This window comes from Rattus norvegicus, chromosome X (genome assembly GCF_036323735.1).
Source record: "Rattus norvegicus strain BN/NHsdMcwi chromosome X, GRCr8, whole genome shotgun sequence".
NCBI classification, from domain to species: Eukaryota; Metazoa; Chordata; class Mammalia; order Rodentia; family Muridae; genus Rattus; species Rattus norvegicus.
In genome coordinates, this window is record NC_086039.1 from 70,257,282 (window position 1) to 70,278,147 (window position 20,866).

At 41.7% G+C, this 20,866-nt stretch overlaps 1 protein-coding gene across 2 annotated transcripts in view; it reads right to left on the reverse strand.

The window, feature by feature from the left end:
• Positions 1-9,731: 9,731 nt before the first annotated feature.
• Positions 9,732-20,866, reverse strand: part of Snx12 (sorting nexin 12) — a 129,936-nt gene continuing 118,801 nt past the window's right edge. Inside the window, exons 5-6 of one of the 2 annotated variants that reach the window (XM_039099898.2) lie at positions 14,018-14,049; positions 9,732-10,193 (exon numbers count right to left, since the gene is read on the reverse strand). In XM_039099898.2, coding sequence (XP_038955826.1) covers positions 10,097-10,193; positions 14,018-14,049 — 129 coding nt within the window. In that variant the 3' untranslated portion in view covers positions 9,732-10,096. Of the gene's footprint in view, positions 10,194-13,986; positions 14,050-20,866 lie in introns of those variants that run through there. The other variant, NM_001108817.2, reaches the window with a different exon arrangement.

The following is a 20,866-nucleotide window of genomic DNA, read 5'->3' on the forward strand; positions in this document are numbered from 1 at the left end:
CCAGATATGAATTCTTTTTTGAATGAGTTGGTATTTTCAGCTAGGGAAAGCACCTCTTAGATATTCAGTAAAGCAGGCCCCAGAGATGGCTCAGTGTTAGAGCACTTGCCTAGCTAATATGATTGGTGGTGCAGTCTACCTCCACACCACAAACAAAAAGCACACACTTGGTGAAGAGTTGTTATAACAGCTAAGTCCACAAAAGAAACACAAAGTAAAATCCTTGGGATAGAGATTTTGCTTAGTGCTTTCCTAGTATGGCGAAAGACCTGAGTTCAATACCTCAGAGATGGGAGTGAGGGCAAACACATTTACTCTTAGTCTTAATGGTCTAATTTAGGAAAGAAAACCTCCACGGCACAATTGGAACCATATTAAGAGAAATCAAGAGTGCAGTATATGAAATTACGACTAAGTCAAATTCGCAGCTCAGCCAGTCACTGTGGCCTTGACTAAATTACCTATCATTTCTAGATATAATAAGTGTATTTCAAATGCTTAAGTAGCATTACGAAGTCAAGTCTTCCTATCTGGCACAGTGGGATATTCAACGAAAATCTGATGCAGATTCAAAGTAATATAATTGTGTATATAACAACAGTTCGGCTGCTTAAACTCAGTGATTGATTAGGTCATGAGATTAATTGGCGAACTGATAGATGGCCCGACAAGTAGTACAGGCTGGGATGCCTAAGGAAGGCTTCATTTGTAAGACATTTGGGAGAAAGAAGCAAGGCAGAAGCAGAGCCTTGAGGAATGAGGGATGGCTGAGCTGTGCAAGTGCAATGTGTGTCGGGAAGCACTGCGGATAAGGCTTGTTAATAAGACATGGCCCCTCCAGGATTATCAAGTATCTTAAATGCACCAGACAAGAAACAAATAATTCCTGAAACCCTTTAAAGCACAATTTAGTTCCCCTGGCAACCAACCCCCATCCGGAAGTTATTCTAGAAACCCCAGCCAGTGGGTTCAGTCCCCAGCTGGGGGTGGGGGGGAACCCCAGCCAGCTGTCATCATTAGCATATAAAAAGATACTTATCAATTCTGACATTCCAAGGACTTTAAGAACTGGGTACCTGGAATTTGGGCTGAAAAATCAAACAAATGTGTATAACTTATTACAAATGATGAAATGATAGGGAGAATATCTATATCACAAATTCATCCTTTTTTGGGACAGTCTCATGTAACCCAAACTGAATCATCCCACCTCCATCTTCCAAGTATTAAGATCACAAGTATGCACCACTGTGCCCATCAAAATCCATGCTTTTATTTTTATTTTAATTTTGTTTTTATTAAGACAGGTTTTTGCATAACCCAGACTAGCCTAGAATTCTCTATGTAACTCAGGATAGTCTTGAACTCATCATCATCCTCCTGCCTGTTTTACCATGTTCAGCCTTGGAAAAAATCCACCCTTTTAAATATACAACTCAGTATGGTTAACTATAGTCAAAGAGTGATGCATTGCCAGTGCCCGAAAATCACTGAAGGAAGAACCAAGACTCGGACAGTATTCAAAAACAAAGGGTGTTTATTCTGCAGAAACAACCAGCATGTGGGGGCCAACCATTCTTTGAAATGGCAAGCCCAGACAAAGGCACACAGGCCTTCTTATAGGGAACAGGGGAAGGGGGAGGGACTTTCTAGAAGGATAGGTAATCTAAAATTTCCTTGGTGGGTGCTGGTGGGAGGGGGTCACTATAGTCAGTGGTCTGCATTCCTATGTCACGAACGTTCAACCATGTTATAAACTAGGGCTGTCGAGTACAGATGGCCCATTCTGAGATAAGATATTTCCCCATTTTTATGGTTATCCACAGGCTGTTCTTTTTTTTTTTTTTTTTTTTTTTAATGGGTGGGTGGGGGTATGATCTTGTCTGTTCCTAGCACTAATGTCTTATGGCCTACTTTCTGGGACTTACGCTCTATTCCTGGAGTTGGTGTCTTACAGCCTCTTTTGAAATCAGGCCTGGTCCTTAAATGGAGACAAATGGGGTTTATGTTGGCCTTTCACCATCAATTTAAAAATGTTTTCATCACCAAAAGAAACCCTATGCCCATTCCTAGTAACTACTCATTTCCTCCCAACACTCACTCCAGTGTTGGCAACAATGAACCTATTAACAGAGATTTTAAGGCCAATGCCTAGAGGACCCTGGCAGTTACAACGAGCTCTTTAATGAAAGGTAAAGAGACAATTAGTCGTGGAAAAGAGAGAAAAGGGATTCATTCAATGTGCTACATTGGGGCGAAGAGCAATTATGCCCTGTGTCAGCCACCACCCCCATCTTCAGAGTATTCGGTGAGTTTTACTTAGGCTTTAGTCAACATCAAGAGGTATATATTAACAGTCCCGGTCAAGGTTTGGGCTCAGCCTCAGTCTCTCCTGCAAAGTGGTCTTGACAAGTTACTTCTTCCAGAAAGACAAAGTTCCCTCTGGCTGTCCCCAGCGTGAGATTCCTGGGGGGCGGGGGGAATTCCATTCCTTGGAATTCATTGTCTCAATAGTCTGACAGCCAAGGGAAGCAGCACAGGTGTTTTTTAGAATAACTTCTCTCCTGCCAGGATGGCTGCAAAACTTTCCGCGTTATCTGAAGTTGCGAAGGTTCAGTTATGTGATGGATAGCTATAGAGGCTTAAAGCATGACATGGTGAGGACCTGTATCATTATTTGAAACAGTAACACTTGTTGGAGGCCTTGAAAGAGGAACTTTAGAACTTGAAATAGGATTTTAGAACTCTTAGGATGTAGGCCACCAATTAGTACAAACTTGGAGAGGCAGAGGCCTAAGGACTAAGGGACCTAAGGACTTCATGTTGTCGTGAAGTTTTGCTGTGCTTTTTGCCCTTGAGCCCCTCCTAATCTACGAGTTGTATGAAAACTCTTAAGAGGGCTTCCAGCCCCTCACTGGGCAGTATCTCTGACACTTAAATAATAGTGCTTGATCTTTTTCAAACTTTGCTACCGGAGCAGATTAATGACTCAATCACCACCACCCTTAGAGAGAATTTAGAGATGTAAACTGTTAGGTTAAGAGTCTTTTGTTAGGGGCTGGAGAGATGGCTCAGCGGTTAAGAGCACTGACTGCTCTTCCAGAGGTCCTGAGTTCAAATCCCAGCAACCACATGGTGGCTCACAACCATCTGTAATGAGATCTGGTGCCCTCTTTCTGGTGTGTCTGAAGACAGCTATATAGTGTACTCACACAAATAAAATAAATCTTTTAAAAAAAGAAAAGGTTGATTTCTTAAAAAAAAAATCCTTTTGTTAGAATGTTCTTGGGGAACAATTTACAGTTCAGAAAGACACACACTTAATAGTTGTGGTCAGGAAGCAAGAACAAGGGCAGCCAGACTAGTACTGGCTAAAATGCCGGGCTTGTGATCAAGGTGATGAATAATTCCTTATACCCATTTTTACCCTTGGCTTCCTGATATGACTTAATAAAAACTGTTAGTGAGTAGGTGTGCACTTTGGTTGAGGACTTAAAGTAATAATGATTGGTTTTATTTGTGTGTGTGTGTGTGTGTGTGTGTGTGTGTGTGTGTGTGTGTGTGTGTTTAGGTTTGTGGTTTTTTTTTTTTTTTTTCGGAGCTGGGGACCGAACCCAGGACCTTGCGCTTCCTAGGCAAGCGCTCTACCACTGAGCTAAATCCCCAACCCCTGGTTTGTGGTTTTTTAAAGAGTCTTTATATAAATTACACTTTTCCATTATTTTATTTATTTATTCACTTTACATCTGAATATCTGCCCCCTCCCAGTCCCTCTGTCACACAGCTCCTTTTCCCATCCCCCCCTCTCCTTCTCCTCTGAGGAGGACACCACCCCCAACACCATCCCCCACCCCCACCCTCCCCACCCCCCCCACCCCCCACCCCGTCTCACCCCACTCTGACACATCAAGTCACTGCAGGCATTACAAATTAGGGGAATGGGATCCACAGGCAGGCAAGAGATTCAGGACAGCCCCCACTCCAGTTCTTGGGGCACCCACGTGAAGATCAAGTAGCACATATGTTCAGGAGGCCTCTGTCCACCCCATGCTTTCTCTTTGGTTGGTGGTTCAGTCTCTGGGAGCCCTGAAGGGTTCAGGTTAGTTGATTCTATTGGTCTTCCTGTGAAGTTCCTATCCCCTTTGGGGCCCACAATCTTTCTCTCAAACTCTTCCTTAAGAGTCCCCAAGCAAAAAAAGGGGGCCTGGAGAGATGACTCATTGGTTAAGGGCACTGACTGCTCTTCCTAGAGGTCATGAATTCAATTCCCAGCAACCTTATGGTGGCTCACAACTATCTGTATTGGGATCTGATACCCTCTTCTGCTGTGTCCAAGGACAGCAACAGTGTACTCACATATATAAAATAAATAAATGTAAAAAAAAAAAAAAAGAGTCCCCAGGCTCCATCTAATGTTTGGCTGTGGGTGTCTGCATCTGTTTCAGCCAGCTGCTGGGTGGAGCCTCTCAGAGGACTGTTATGCTAGGCTCCTGTCTGCAAGCACAACAGAGTATCATTTATAATGTCAGGGATTAGTGCTTGCCCATGGGATGAGTCTCAACTTGGGCCATTGGTTGACCATTCCTACAGTCTCTGTTCCAACTCTTGTCCCTGCATTTCTTGTAGACAGGAAAAAATTTGGATTGAAAGTTTTGTGGGTGGGTTGGAGTCTCTATCACTCCACTGGGAGTTGTCCCTGGCTACAGGATATGGCCACTTCAGGTGCCACATCCACTACTACAACAAGTCTCAGCAAAGTCACCCCCATAGACTCCCTGGAACCTCACTGCCCCACACCCCATCTCTGGTCTCTCTGGTGAGTCATAGCCCTGCCCACAGCTGATTTCAGTTCTCTCTCCCCTGCACTCCCTACAAGTACCTGGTCCTCCCCTCAAACACGCACACATCATCCCCTCTCACATCCAGTTCCCTCCCTCCATCCATCATTTTATTTCCCCTTCTGAGAAAGATTCAAGCATCTTCCTTTTGGGCTCTCCTTGTTTGGCTTCTTTGGGTCTGTGAATTGGAGTTCTATGCTTCAGGCTAATATCCACTTATTGGTGAGTGGTGAGTACTCACAGGTATGTCCTTTGGGTCTGGGTTACCTCACTCAGGATGATATTTTCTAGTTCCACCCATTTGCCTGCAAAATTCACGATTTCTTGTTTTTAATAGCTGAACAGTATTCCATTGTGTAAATGAACCACATTTTTTGTATCCATTTTTCAGTTGAGTGGCAACTGGGTTGTTCCAGCTTCTGCATATTATGAATAAGGTCTCTATGAATATAGTGAGTAAGTGTCCTGTGTCCTTTTGGGGTGGTGGAGCATCTTTTGGTTATATACCCAGGAGTGGTATAGCTGGGTCTTAAGGTACAACTATTCCCAATTCTCTGAGAAAGCACCAAATTGATTAGTTAGAGTTATACCAAAGTATTTTATATTATTTGTAGCTATTATGAAGGGTGTCGTTTCCCTAATTTCTTTCTCGGCTTGTTTCTCTTTTGTATAGAGGAAGGCAACTGATTTATTTGAGTTAATTTTATACCCAGCCACTTTGCTGAAGTTGTTTATCAGCTTTAGTAGTTCTCTGGTGGAACTTTTGGGATCACTTAAATATACTATCATATCATCTGCAAATAGTGATATTTTGACCTCTTCTTTTCCGATCTGTATCCCTTTGATCTCCTTTTGTTGTCTGATTGCTCTGGCTAGAACTTCAAGAACTATATTGAATAAGTAGGGAGAGAGTGGGCAGCCTTGTCTAGTCCCTGATTTTAGTGGGATTGCTTCAAGTTTCTCTCCATTTAGTTTAATGTTAGCAACTGGTTTGCTGTATATGGCTTTTACTATGTTTAGGTATGGGCCTTGAATTCCTGTTCTTTCCAGGACTTTTATCATGAAGGCGTGTTGAATTTTGTCAAATGCTTTTTCAGCATCTAATGAAATGATCATGTATTGTTGTTTTTTTTTTTTTACTTTCATTTGTTTGTATGGTGGATTACATTGATGGATTTTCATATATTGAACCATCCCTGCATCCCTGGGATAAAGCCTACTTGATCATGGTGAATGATGCCTTTGATATATTCTTAGATTCAGTTTTCAAGTGCTTTATTGAGTGTTTTTGCATCAATGTTTAAGGAAAATTGGTCTGAAATTCTTTCTTTGTTGAGTCTTTGTGTGGTTTAAGTATCAGGGTGACTGTAGTTTCATAGAATGAGTTTGGCAGTGTTCCTTCTGTGTCTATTTTGTGGAATAGTTTGAAAAATATTGGTACTAGCTCTTCTTTGAAAGTGTGGTAGAATTCTGTGCTAAAACCATTTGTTCCCTGGGCTTTTTTCTTTTCTTTTCTTTTCTTTTCTTTTCTTTTCTTTTCCTTCTTTCTCTCTGTCTTTCTGTCTTTCTTTCTTTTTTGGTTGGGAGATTTTTAATGACTCCTTTTGTTTCCTTAGTGGTTGTAGTATTGGATAAATAGTTTACCTAATCTTGATTTAACTTTGGTAAATGGTATCTATCTAGAAAATCATCCATTTCATTTAGATTTTTCAATTTTGTGGAGTATAGGCTTTTGAAGTAAGACCTAGTAATTTTTTTAATTCCCTCATTTTCTGTTGTTATGTATTCCTTTTCATTTCTGATTTTGTTCATTTGGAAACTATGTCTCTGTCTTTTGGTTAGATTGGCTAAGGGTTGGTCTATCTTATTGATTTTCTCAAAGAACCAGATCTTGGTTTAGCTGATTCTTTGTATTGGTCACTTTCTTTCTAATTTATTGATTTCAGCCCCAATTTTGATCATTTCCTGCCTTCTACTCCTCTTTGGTGTGTTTGCTTCTTTCTCTAGGGCTTTCAGATGTGCTGTTAAGTTGTCAGTGTAGATCTCTCCAGTTTCTTTATGAGGGCACTTAGTGCTATACACTTTTCTCTTAGCACCACTATAATTGTGTCCCATAAGCTTGGGTATATTGTGCCCTCATTTCATTGGACTCTAGAAATTCTTTAATTTCTTTCTTTCTTTGTTCCCTGACCCAACGATCACTGAGTAGAATTCAGTTGTACAATAGGCTTTCTGTTGTTGCAGTCCAGCTTTAATTCATGGTGGTCTGCTAAGAGACAAGGAGTTATTTCAATTTCCTTGTATCTGCTAAGGTTTGCTATATGACCAAGTATATGGTCAATTTTGGAGAAGGAGCCATGAGGTGCTGAGGAAAAGGTATAATCTTTTGTATTTGGGTAAATGTTCTGTAGGTATCTGTTAGGTCCATTTAATTCATACTATCTGTTAATTTCATTAATTCCCTGTTTAGTTTCTGTCTCAATGAACTGCCAGTTGGTGAAAGTGGGGTGTTGAAGTCTCCTACTATTAATGTGTGGGGTTCAATGTGTGATTTAAACTTTAGTAAGGTTTCTTTTGTGAATGTGGGTACCCTTGAATTTGGGGCATAGACATTCAGAATTTGAGAGGTCATCTTGGTGGATTTTTCCTTTGATGAGTATGAAGTGTCTTTCTGCAGCTCTTTTGATTATTTTTTTGTCAAAAGTCTATTTCATTAGATATTAAAATGGCTACTGCAGCTTGTTTATTGGGTCCATTTACTTGGAAAACCCTTTCCAGCTCTTTACTCTGAGGTAATGTCTATCTTTGTTGCTGAAGTATATTTCTTATATACAACAGAATGATGGATCCTGTTTTAGCATCCATTCTGTTAGCCCATGTCCTTTTATTGGGAAAGTCAGACTCTTGATGTTGAGAGACATTAATGACCAATGATTGTTACTTCTTATTATTTTGATATCGGTGGTGGTACTCTGTGTGTGTGTGTGTGTGTGTGTGTGTGTGTTCTTTCTTTTAGTTTTGCTGGTGTGGAATTATCTGTTTCTTGTGTTTTCTAAGGTGCAGTTACTCTCCTCATATTGGAGTCTTTCTTTTATTTTCCTCTGTAGAGCTGGATTTGTGGGAAGACGCTGTTTAAATTTGGTTTTGTCATGGAAAATCTTGGTTTCTCTGTTTATGATGATTTGAACGTTTTGCTGGATATAGTAGTCTATGATGGAATCTGTGATCTCTTAGAGGCTATAAGGTATCTGCCCAAGATCTTCTGGCTTTAAAAGTCTCTGTTGAGAAGTCTGGTATATTTCTAATAGGTCTGCTTTCATATGTTACTTAGCCTTTATCCCTTGTGGCTTTTAATAGTGTTTGTTCTGTACATTTAGTGTTGTGACTACTATGTGATGGGAGGAGTTTCCTTTCTGGTCCAATCTATTTGGAGTTCTGTAGGCTTCTTGTATGTTTATGGCCATCTCTTTCTTTAGGTTAGGGAAGTTTTCTTCTATGATTTTGTTGAAGACATTTTGTGGGCCTTTGAATTGGGAGTCTTCTTCTTCTATTCATATTATTCTTAGTGGTCTTTTCATGGTGTCCCAAATTTCCTGAATGTTTTGTGTTAGAAACTTTTTTGCTTAACATTTTCATTGACTATATATCAATTTCTTCTATTGTATCTTCTATGCCTGAGATCGTCTCTTCCATCTCCTGTGTTATGTTGGTGATGCAAACTTGCATCAGTTGTTCCTCTTCTCTGTCCTAGGTTTCCGCCTCCAGGAGTCCCTCAGTTTATGTTTTCTTTATTGCTTCTATTTTCATTTTCAGGTCGTGAACAGTTTCGTTCATTTCTTTTACCTCTTTGACTGTATTTTCCTGTGCCTCTTTAAAGGACTTATTCATTTCCGCTTTAAAGACCTCTAGCATCTTCTTTAAAAGATTTATTTATTATATATGAGTACACTGTAGCTATCTTCAGACAAACCAGAAAAGGGAATTGGATCCCATTACAGAGGCTTGTGAGCCACCATGTGGTTGCTGGGATTTGAACTCAGGACCTCTGGAAGAGCAGTCAGTGCTGAGTCATCTCTCCAGCCTGACATCTATCATCTTAAGAAGATTGAATTTAAAGTCATTTTCTTGGAATTCCAGTATGTTAGGGTACCCAGGACTTGCTGCAGTAGGATAGCTCGGTTGTGGTAGTGCCATGTTGTCCTGGTTTTGTTGACTGTGTTCTTATACTGACCTTTAACCATCTGGGTGTCCCTAATAATGGCAGGCCTGGAAGTTCCTGATGTCAGCAGGCCTCCGGGAATGCAGGTAGAGCTGGTGGTGGTTCCTGACAGTTGTAGGCCTCTGTTTGTCTTGTGCAACAGCAGGTCTCCAAGGAGGCAGGCAAATTTGTAACCTGAGAAATGGGGTTCAGAGGAGATAGGGCAGAGCTTGCTGCTGCTGGGTTTGCTGCAGCAGGCAGGGAATTGGGGTAAGAGTCCCAACTTATGGTCACCAATGACTACAGGCCTCTGAGATTGTGGTTAGAGGTATGAACCAGAAGATGGAGGGCACAGGGGACAGGGCAGACCCCACAGCTGCTGGGCTTGCCAGGGACCCAATAGGCAGTGGGGTTGGGATTAGTAGATCTTACCTGGTTGGTTCTGGCAGCAACAGGTTGGCCTGGGAACTGGAGTGGAGTGGGCAGAGTGGCGCTCACTGCTGCTGGGTCTCCCCAGAGGGGCCAGCATGCAAGGAATTGGGTCTCATCTGGTGGTCACTAATGGCTACAGGTGTCAGGGATTATGGTTAGAGGTGTGCATAAGATTACTTTTTAAGGTAAATAATAAGATGATTGATCCTTTCTTTGTAGCTGCAAATTGCAGCCTGCCAATAAGAGAAACTGACTGAGAAAAATGTTTTACTTGATTTCTTTATTAATCTATAACAAGTTGCTTAGATACGAATGTAAGTGGGTTCTTAGGAATATTTTTGTCACCTGTTATATGTAAAACATTTAATTACATAAAGGTATTGGGGAACTCATTGTAATCATTCACTTAAAGAAAAATAGAATATAACCACAGTGGAATTTTTATACTGCTTGAGAGATTTTGCTGAGGAGTATAAGCAGGGGGTGGGGGTGGGGATAAAGTAGAGAGAACTTGTCTGAACTATCAAGAAGGTTCTTGCATCCATATGTTCTGCCGATCCTGCACCTCCTACGTCAGACCCAGTCGTGTCAAAGCTGGACTGTGACAATAGGATCTCTGCTGATTTGTTCATACTTCATTAAATAAAGATGACAGTGGTGATGTCATTCTGTGATCTTGACTCCATCTTGTACTGTAGCATTGACCTTGTGAACTCGCTGACATGCTGAAAGAAAGCATTCGATTTGAAAAGACATTCTGAGGACTGAACTGGTCTGCAGTGGACCAATAAGCTACAGAAGTAAAGTTAGGGGCAGTAGGATGTCTTAGCAAGTGAAAGTGCTTGCTTCACAAGCCTGATGGTCTGAGTTCTATCAGTGAACCCACAGTGGAAGGAAAAAAAAACAACTCCTTAATGTTGTCTGCTGATTAGCTCCATGGCATATGTTCACATGTACACACACACACACACACACACACACACACACACGTGCACACACACGTGCACACACCAAACACATGAAAAAATGATGACAAGGATGATGATGATAAATGTTTAAAATAAAAAAGTAAATTGATCTTAGAATCATAATTCTCAACAGGAAACCTGTGCAATACATTTAGACTTCCTGTTTTTGCTGTTGGCTAACTCTGCAACCCTCTCCCTAGTGGGTGCACTGTTGGTTTCTGCTGGAATGTGTGTTTCCCTACTGACAATTCCAATACCTCCAGGAAATACCATTATGTATCACAGATCATCTGAGCCTCTTTGTATGACATTTTCTCTTATCTTTTCAAATATGGATTCCTCTTATTGCTGTTTCAAATATATTGTGCTGGCAAAACCCCCAAGACAATAATATTAAATAATTGTGCCAGCAACAAGCACCCTAATTTTATTTTCATTTTGAGATGGAGCAAGTAAACCAGGCACAGAGGTGCATACCTTTGATACCAGTACTCAGGAGGCAGAAGCAGGTGGACCATTCTGAGTTTAAGGCCAGCCTTGTTTACACAGTGGGTTCCAGGCCTGCCAGTAGGCTACTCAGACTTTGTATCAAAAAAAAAAAGGGGGGGGATCGGGAGAGCAAGTGTAATTACTACTTTGGCTAGTTTGGAGTTCTCTGGGGCTCAGTGGATAAGTGCTTACTATGCAAGCAGGAGAACCAGCTTTCTGATCACCCAGCCAGCCCAACCACTGTAAACCCAGTGCTTGGGAGGACCCCCCCCAGGACAAGCTAGCTAGTTAGTCTAGCCAAATGCAAGAAGCAAGCTCCAGAACAAAGTGGAGAGTGATCCAGAAAATCCCTGGGGTCATCTTCACACATATTTTCACACACACACACACACACCTGCCCACGCACATGAGAACATACAATTGAACACACACGACACACACATACAAAAATTAAAATTAAAAAAGAAACTATGCTATTTTATAACATCTTCCCTGTAAGATGTTTTCTTCCATTTTCAGTTTTCTGGCATCCAGGCCTCCCTCAAACTTTTCTTTGATCTGAAATGCCCTTCCTTGCCTTAAAATGCCAATTCATTTTTCAAGACTATTCAACAGTACTTTTTATTTTCTTTTTTTAAAGATTTTATTTATTTATTTATCTATTTATTTACTTTATATGAGTGCACTGTAGCTGTCTTCAGACACACCAGAAGAGGGCATCAGATCCCATTACAGATGGTTGTGAGCCACCATGTGGATGCTGGGAATTGAATTCAGGACCTCTGGAAGAGCAGTCAGTGCTCTTAACCGCTGAGCCATCTCTCCAGCCCTAAATGGTACTTTCTCATTGCTTTGGCTTATGAAGCTGAGATATTCAAGGAAAGACCACAACTTAGGAACAAGATTCAAACAATGGCTCATGATTGTCCTATTCCCCTCTCCTTATAGCAATTTGCATCTTTTTTTTTCCTGATGCAAACGCAAGAGGTTTCTTTTTCTGGCCAGTGGAACTTGCAGGTTTTATGTATGCTATATACAGTTAGAATCCAAAAGCCTGTCTAGATGTGAAGACTGACACATCCTTGTAATCTGAACACTTAAGAAGCTGAGGTCAGAAGGACAGTAAGTTTTAGGCCAGCCTGGCTGGGCTACACAGAAAGACCTGTCTCAATAAAATTCAAGTCACTGAAATGACTTCTTTTTCACTTTCTTTCTCTCTCTCTTTCTCTCTCTCTCTCTCTCTCTCTCTCTCTCTCTCTCTCTCTCTCCCTCCCTCCCTCCCTCCCTTTCTCTCTCTCTCCCTTTCTCTCTCTCTCTCTCTCTCTCTCTCTCTCTCTCTCTCTCTCTCTCTTCTCTCTCCCTCTCCCTCTCCCTCTCTCTCTCCCTCTCTCTCTGTCTTTCTTTCTTCCGCTTATTATTGTTACCAGGGATGGAATCTAGGGCCTTCTATATATGTTAGGCAAGTGCAAGTGCTCTACCACTGAACAATATCCCCAGCCCTTAAAAATATTCTAAAAAGAATGGAGAGATGGTTCAGCAGTTGAGACCTGAGTTCAGTTCCATGTACCCATGTCAGATGGCTCACAACCACTTGTAACCCCAGCTCTAAGGGATCTGATCCAATGCCTCTGGCTTCTGTGGATACTTGCACTCAAGTATATATACTCACACAACCACACACAGACACACATTCATCTATACACACACATATGCCCATGCACACACAAACCACACACATGATGAAAAACAAATTACATTTTAAAAGTAAAATAAAAATCTCTTCACTCTATTTGTCTTTGTCCATGTAGCAAGTCTCAAAAATCACTCTGGGTAGCCCTGCTTTTTTTAAAAAGTGTGTGTGTGTGTGTGTGTGTGTGTGTGTGTGTGTGTGTGTGTGTGTGTGTGTGTGCTTGCTTGCTTGCTTGCTACTGGGTGCTAATGGAGGCAGAAAGAGAGCACCTTCCCTAGAGCTGGAGTTATAGACGGTTGTGAGCTACCTAACATAAGTGCTGGGAACTGAACTTAGGTCCTCTAGAAGAGCAGGAAGTACTGTTAACCACTGACCCACCTCTCCAACCCTTGCCTCTGCTTTTTAAGATCACTGTGCATCTCAAGGTTATAGGGTACTACAAATGGTAAGGCTTGGGTAATACGCAGAATTGCAGGAGAGATTTTATGCATAGCCCCAGCTGAGCCCCATTGAACAGGGAGGAACAGGGCTCCGCAGCTCTGAGCAGAGCAGTGTCTACTGCTGTGATGGCAACTTCTTTTTGTTTTGTGCCCTTGGGATCTTTAGAGAAACAAAGGGACCAGTCTACTGGCTTTAATCTAGTCTTTGAATGGCTCGGTTCTTCTTGGTCCCTACTACTTAAATCACCCTGTCTCTAGAGAGTCCATTCTGATATGCCCAAGCTTTCTGGTGATCCATCTTGCCTAACTAAGTCTTTTATTCATGCCAGAGAGATTTAAAAGACCTACTTGGCAGTCATTTTGGAAACAGAATCAGAAGAATCCAAATTTAAGGACAGCCTGGATTAAATAGTGAAATAGTGAGACTGTTACAAACAAAGATGGCCCTTGGCCATGCATTTAAGCTGTGTTCCTTCAGGAATTTTCCTCAGTAAGAATTCTGGCGTTTTGAGCTCTATTTACCTGTCTCTTACTTTCCTCAGTTGTTTTCAAACTGCCAAGAAGATGTTATATGTGAACTCCTTAAAGCCTCATCTCAAGTAGCACTCTGTGAACCCACCCCACTCACCTCTCACTCACCATGTAGTTCCCTGCTCAGTGTGCCTAGCACAGCATTGCCTAGATTAAAGGCGAGCCATGAACACACATTCATTTCCTTCATGAGGCAGGTCTACTCAAACGCCAAGATCGTTAGAGTTCCAGCATCTTACTAAGTGCTGATCACTATGAGGGGACCTGGTCATTCTCTTTCTAATCACCTCCTGGTTTTTAGTCTATCTTCCTACTTCTGATCTTTCTAATAAACTCTTGATGCTACATTAGGAATGCTAACCCTCTAAGGAACCGCCTTATTGTGCTTCACCTACCTTTTGTCTATTTAATTATAGACTCTGCAAGTTTACCTCATGGAGAGCAGCCAGTGTAACCCGAGGACCTGGAAGAAAGAGACAGAACACCTGGTGTGAGTGGCAGGCTTGGATAAACCAGCTGTGTCTGAAGAAAAGGCAGAAATATGCAAGTTACAGCCAAGAGCAGTAAGGGGCGAGAGCAGCCCCTGAAAGGCAGCAGCGAGGTCTAAACGCACCAATGAATATTTCAAGGGAATCTGAAGGCACTCAGATGGCAGCTTTGTGCTCATATGGCAAAAGATACAGCACAATGGATGACACTGTAAAAGTAAGCATTCTGGAGTAGATGGTAGTGTTCACACCTTTGAATATAATTTCTAGTTTTTCAGGCTTCAAAAGTTGTTTCAGTGCTGGCGATGCAGCTTGGTGGTAGAGCGCTTAGTTAAAAGGGGAGATGTTTTTTTTTGTTTTCATCGTTTTACTTAAAAGAGCCAATTCTGGGGGTTGGGGATTTAGCTCAGTGGTAGAGTGTTTGCCTAGCAAGCGCAAGGCCCTGGGTTCGGTCCTCAGCTTCAAAAAAAAAAAAAAAGCCAATTCTGAGAGTACAGGAGTTTTAAAATGTCACATGTAATTAAAGTGTAGGGCTGGAGAGATGGCTCAGTGGTTAAGAACACTGACTGCTCTTCCAGAGGTTATGATTTCAAATCCCAGCAACCACAACCATCTGTAATGAGATCTGGTGCCCTCTTCTGGCCTGCAGTCACATATGCAGGCAGAATGCTGTACATAAATAAATAAATCTAAAAAAAAAAAAAAAGAAAGTGTAGCCAGTTCTGTTGCTTTTCCCTCTCCCGGTTCTATTTATTGTAGTGCTTATTGTGGTGTTTATTGGGGACTCAAGTCTTGGAGCATCCTCGGCAAATGTTCTATCACTGACACACACCTTCAGTCGTGTTATGTTTTGTTTACAGTGCTGGGAATTAAACCAAAATTCTCAGGCAGGCTAGGCAATTGCTCTATCGCTGAAATATATTCCCCAGCCCTTAAAAAATTGTTTTTGAGAAAGAGTCTGATTGACAGGGCTAATCCCAAACTTCCAATCCTCCTGCCTCAGCCTCTCAAGTATTTGGGATTTGCAGCATGTGCTATCGCACTCAGCTGGAGTAAGTATTGTTCTGTTTTCAGATTTTCATTATTATAAATGATGTTTCAATGAATAGGAAACTGGATACGCACACTATTTTTATCCAATATGAATGTCTGGATTAATTTTCCTTCTGCATTCTAGGGAAATTCCAGTCTGCTCTTAAGATCAATCCTAGTAATACACAAATAAAGCCTTAGTTTCCATTATTTCTGTTACTTACATAGATCACTACCTTTCTGGTGGTAGAGTGCGGCATCATGATCTGAATTGTTTCCTTTGTACCAGCTATACTTGAGGTGTGAGCCCCTCTTTTACAGCTGAGAATTACTCTGGGTTATGCTAAAGATCATGATATCAAACTTCCTTTTTTCTTTCTTCATATATTTTCCTTTTTTATATTTTTATTTGTTTGCTTGTTTGGAGACAGGGTTTCTCTGCATACTCCTGGCTGTCCTGGAACTCAAGTTGTAGATTAGGTTGGCCTTGAACTCACAGAGATCCACCTGCCTCAGCATCCTGACTACTGGGATTAAAGGTGGTATCCACCACTACATTTGCCTCTCTTCCCTAATTCTTAAAGGATCACGTTCATAAAGTAAATAAAGACCTCAGGAAAAGGAGAAGCTGGTGAAGATAATTCTTACCCTAGGAAATCTATTTAGCCTGTACCATTCGTGGACTATAAATTCTGGCTCCATTAGTTTCTGCCAGGAGGGTTCTGAATATTCATCTGTCAAACACAGGTTAGGGAAGCAGTCACTATAAGATGCAATGCTGTGTTCTCTCCTTGGTGTTCATAAGCACCCATCAAGAAGAAAGAAATATGGGCTTATAGACAAAACATTTTTATTTGATATGTTTTATTTACATTTCAAATGCAATCCCTTTTCCCAGTTTCCCGTCCATAAATCCCCTATCCCTTCCCCTTCCCCCTGATTCTATGAGGGTGTTCCATCACCTACCCACCCACCCCTTGCCCCTCCCTGCCCTGACATTCCCCTACATGTGGGCATCAAGCCTTGGAAGGACCAAGGGCTTCTCCTCTTATTGACGCCCAACAAGGCCACCCTCTGCTACATATGCAGCCGGAGCCATGTGTCTGTCCATGTGTATACTTTAGATTGTGGTTTAGTCCCTGGGAGCTCTGGTTGGTTGATATTATTGTTCTTATGGGGTTGCAAACCCCTTTAGCTCCTGCAATCCCTTCTCTAACTCTTCCATTAGGGACCCCCTTCTCAGTTCAATGGTTGGCTGCAAGCATCCGCCTCTGTATTTGTTAAGCTCTGGCAGAGCCTCTCAGGAAACAGCTATAACAGGCTTCTGTCAGCATGCACTTCTTGGCATCAACAATAGTGTCTTGGTTTGGTGACTGTATGTATATGGGATCGATCCCCAGGTGGGGCAGTCTCTGGATGGCCTTTCCTTCAGTCTCAGCTCCAAACTTTGTCTTCCTATTTCCTCCTATGAATATTTTTGTTCCCCCTTCTAAGGACTGAAACTTCTGTACTTTGTTCTTCCTTTTTTTTTAAGATTTATTTATTTGTTTCATGTATGTGGGTACACTGTTGCTATCTTTAGGCACACCAGAAGAGGGCATCGGATGCCCATTACGGATGGTTGTGAGCCACCATGTGGTTGCTGGGAATTGAACTCAGGACCTCTTGGAGAGCAGTCAGTGCTCTTAACCCCTGAGCCATCTCTCCAGCCCTGTACTTTGTTCTTCTTCTTGAGCTTCATGTGATCTGTAAATTGTGTCTTGGGTATTCTGAGCTTTTGGGCTAATATCCACTTATCAGTGAATGCATATCATGTGTGTTTTTCTGTGATTGGGTTACCTTACTCAGGATGATATTTTCCAGTTCCCTCCACTTGCCTATGAATTTCATTAAGTCATTGTTTTTGATAGCTGAGTAATATTCCATTGTGTAGATGTATCACATTTTCTGTATCCATTCCTCTGTTGAAGGGCATCTGAGTTCTTTCCAGCTTCTGGCTATTATAAATAAGGCTGTGATGAACATAGTAGAGCATGTGTCTTTGTTATATATTGGGGCATCTTTTGGGTATATGCCCAAGAGAGGTATAGCTGGGTACTCAGGTAGTTCAATGTCCAATTTTCTGAGGAACCTCCAGACTGATTTCCAGAATGGTTGTACCAGTCTGCAATCCCACCAACAATGGAGGAGTCTTCCTCTTTCTTCACATCCTCTCCAGCATCTGTTGTCACGTGAGTTTTTGATCTTAGCCATTCAGACTGGTGTGAGGTGGAATTTCAGGGTTGTTTTGATTTGCTTAAAGACATTCTATTACAGAAAATAAGCCAGTAGCAAAAGGACAAATATTGCATTATTCCTCCCCTTATGAGGTTTATAAAGTAGTCAAATTCATTAAGAATAGAAATGGTGGGCAGCTCTCTGCTCCCAGACCCGGCGAGAGAGAGACCCAACCGCCTGGTCAGGTGGGCACTCCTGAGGCTGCAGAGCGGAAGAGACCACCAACACTGCTCACCCCTGCCCACATCCCTGGCCCAAGAGGAAACTGTATAAGGCCTCTGGGCTCCCGTGGGGGAGGGCCCAGGAGCGGCAGGACCCCTGCCAGAGACACCGCCGGACCCTGAAGGAAACAGACCGGATAAACAGTTCTCTGCACCCAAATCCCGTGGGAGGGAGAGCTAAACCTTCAGAGAGGCAGACAAGCCTGGGAAACCAGAAGAGACTGCTCCCTGCACACACATCTCGGACGCCAGAGGAAAAAGCCAAAGACCATCTGGAACCCTGGTGCACTGAAGCTCCCGGAAGGGGCGGCACAGGTCTTCCTGGTTGCTGCCGCTGCAGAGAGCCCCTGGACAGCACCCCACGAGCAAACCTGAGCCTCAGGACCACAGGTAAGACCAAATTTTCTGCTGCAAGAAAGCTGCCTGGTGAACTCAAGAAACAGGCCCACAGGAACAGCTGAAGACCTGTAGAGAGGAAAAACTACACGCCCGAAAGCAGAACACTCTGTCCCCATAACTGACTGAAAGAGAGGAAAACAGGTCTACAGCACTCCTGACACACAGGCTTATAGGACAGTCTAGCCACTGTCAGAAATAGCAGAACAAAGTAACACTAGAGATAATCTGATGGCGAGAGGCAAGCGCAGGAACCCAAGCAACAGAAACCAAGACTACATGCCATCATCGGAGCCCAATTCTCCCACCAAAACAAACATGGAATATCCAAACACACCAGAAAAGCAAGATCTAGTTTCAAAATCATATTTGATCATGATGCTGGAGGACTTCAAGAAAGACCTGAACACACTTAGGGAAGCACAGGAAAACATTAATAAACAAGTAAAAGCCTACAGAGAGGAATCGCAAAAATCCCTGAAAGAATTCCAGGAAAACACAATCAAACAGTTGAAGGAATTAAAAATGGAAATAGAAGCAATCAAGAAAGAACACATGGAAACAACCCTGGATATAGAAAACCAAAAGAAGAGACAAGGAGCTGTAGATACAAGCTTCACCAACAGAATACAAGAGATGGAAGAGAGAATCTCAGGAGCAGAAGATTCCATAGAAATCATTGACTCAACTGTCAAAGATAATGTAAAGCGGAAAAAGCTACTGGTCCAAAACATACAGGAAATCCAGGACTCAATGAGAAGATCAAACCTAAGGATAATAGGTATAGAAGAGAGTGAAGACTCCCAGCTCAAAGGACCAGTAAATATCTTCAACAAAATCATAGAAGAAAACTTCCCTAACCTAAAAAAAGAGATACCCATAGACATACAAGAAGCCTACAGAACTCCAAATAGATTGGACCAGAAAAGAAACACCTCCCGTCACATAATTGTCAAAACACCAAATGCACAAAATAAAGAAAGAATATTAAAAGCAGTAAGGGAAAAAGGTCAAGTAACATATAAAGGGAGACCTATCAGAATCACACCAGACTTCTCGCCAGAAACTATGAAGGCCAGAAGATCCTGGACTGATGTTATACAGACCCTAAGAGAACACAAATGCCAGCCCAGTATCCAGCAAAACTCTCAATTAACATTGATGGAGAAACCAAGATATTCCATGACAAAACCAAATTTACACAATATCTTTCTACAAATCCAGCACTACAAAGGATAATAAATGGGAAAGCCCAACATAAGGAGGCAAGCTATACCCTAGAAGAAGCAAGAAACTAATCGTCTTGGCAACAAAACAAAGAGAATGAAAGCACACAAACATAACCTCACATCCAAATATGAATATAACGGGAAGCAATAATCACTATTCCTTAATATCTCTCAATATCAATGGCCTCAACTCCCCAATAAAAAGACATAGATTAACAAACTGGATACGCAACGAGGACCCTGCATTCTGCTGCCTACAGGAAACACACCTCAGAGACAAAGACAGACACTACCTCAGAGTGAAAGGCTGGAAAACAACTTTCCAAGCAAATGGTCAGAAGAAGCAAGCTGGAGTAGCCATTCTAATATCAAATAAAATCAATTTCCAACTAAAAGTCATCAAAAAAGATAAGGAAGGACACTTCATATTCATCAAAGGAAAAATCAACCAAGATGAACTCTCAATCCTAAATATCTATGCCCCAAATACAAGGGCACCTACATACGTAAAAGAAACCTTACCAAAGCTCAAAACACACATTGCACCTCACACAATAATAGTGGGAGATTTCAACACCCCACTCTCATCAATGGACAGATCATGGAAACAGAAATTAAACAGTGATGTAGACAGACTAAGAGAAGTCATGAGCCAAATGGACTTAACGGATATTTATAGAACATTCTATCCTAAAGCAAAAGGATATACCTTCTTCTCAGCTCCTCATGGTACTTTCTCCAAAATTGACCATATAATTGGTCAAAAAACGGGCCTCAACAGGTACAGAAAGATAGAAATAATCCCATGCGTGCTATCGGACCACCACGGCCTAAAACTGGTCTTCAATAACAATAAGGGAAGAATGCCCACATATACGTGGAAATTGAACAATGCTCTACTCAATGATAACCTGGTCAAGGAAGAAATAAAGAAAGAAATTAAAAACTTTTTAGAATTTAATGAAAATGAAGATACAACATACTCAAACTTATGGGACACAATGAAAGCTGTGCTAAGAGGAAAACTCATAGCGCTGAGTGCCTGCAGAAAGAAACAGGAAAGAGCATATGTCAGCAGCTTGACAGCACACCTAAAAGCTCTAGAACAAAAAGAAGCAAATACACCCAGGAGGAGTAGAAGGCAGGAAATAATCAAACTCAGAGCTGAAATCAACCAAGTAGAAACAAAAAGGACCATAGAAAGAATCAACAGAACCAAAAGTTGGTTCTTTGAGAAAATCAACAAGATAGATAAACCCTTAGCCAGACTAACGAGAGGACACAGAGAGTGTGTCCAAATTAACAAACTCAGAAATGAAAAGGGAGACATAACTACAGATTCAGAGGAAATTCAAAAAATCATCAGATCTTACTATAAAAACCTATATTCAACAAAATTTGAAAATCTTCAGGAAATGGACAATTTCCTAGACAGATACCAGGTATTGAAGTTAAATCAGGAACAGATAAACCAGTTAAACAATCCCATAACTCCTAAGGAAATAGAAGCAGTCATTAAAGGTCTCCCAACCAAAAAGAGCCCAGGTCCAGACGGGTTTAGTGCAGAATTCTATCAAACCTTCATAGAAGACCTCATACCAATATTATCCAAACTATTCCACAAAATTGAAACAGAT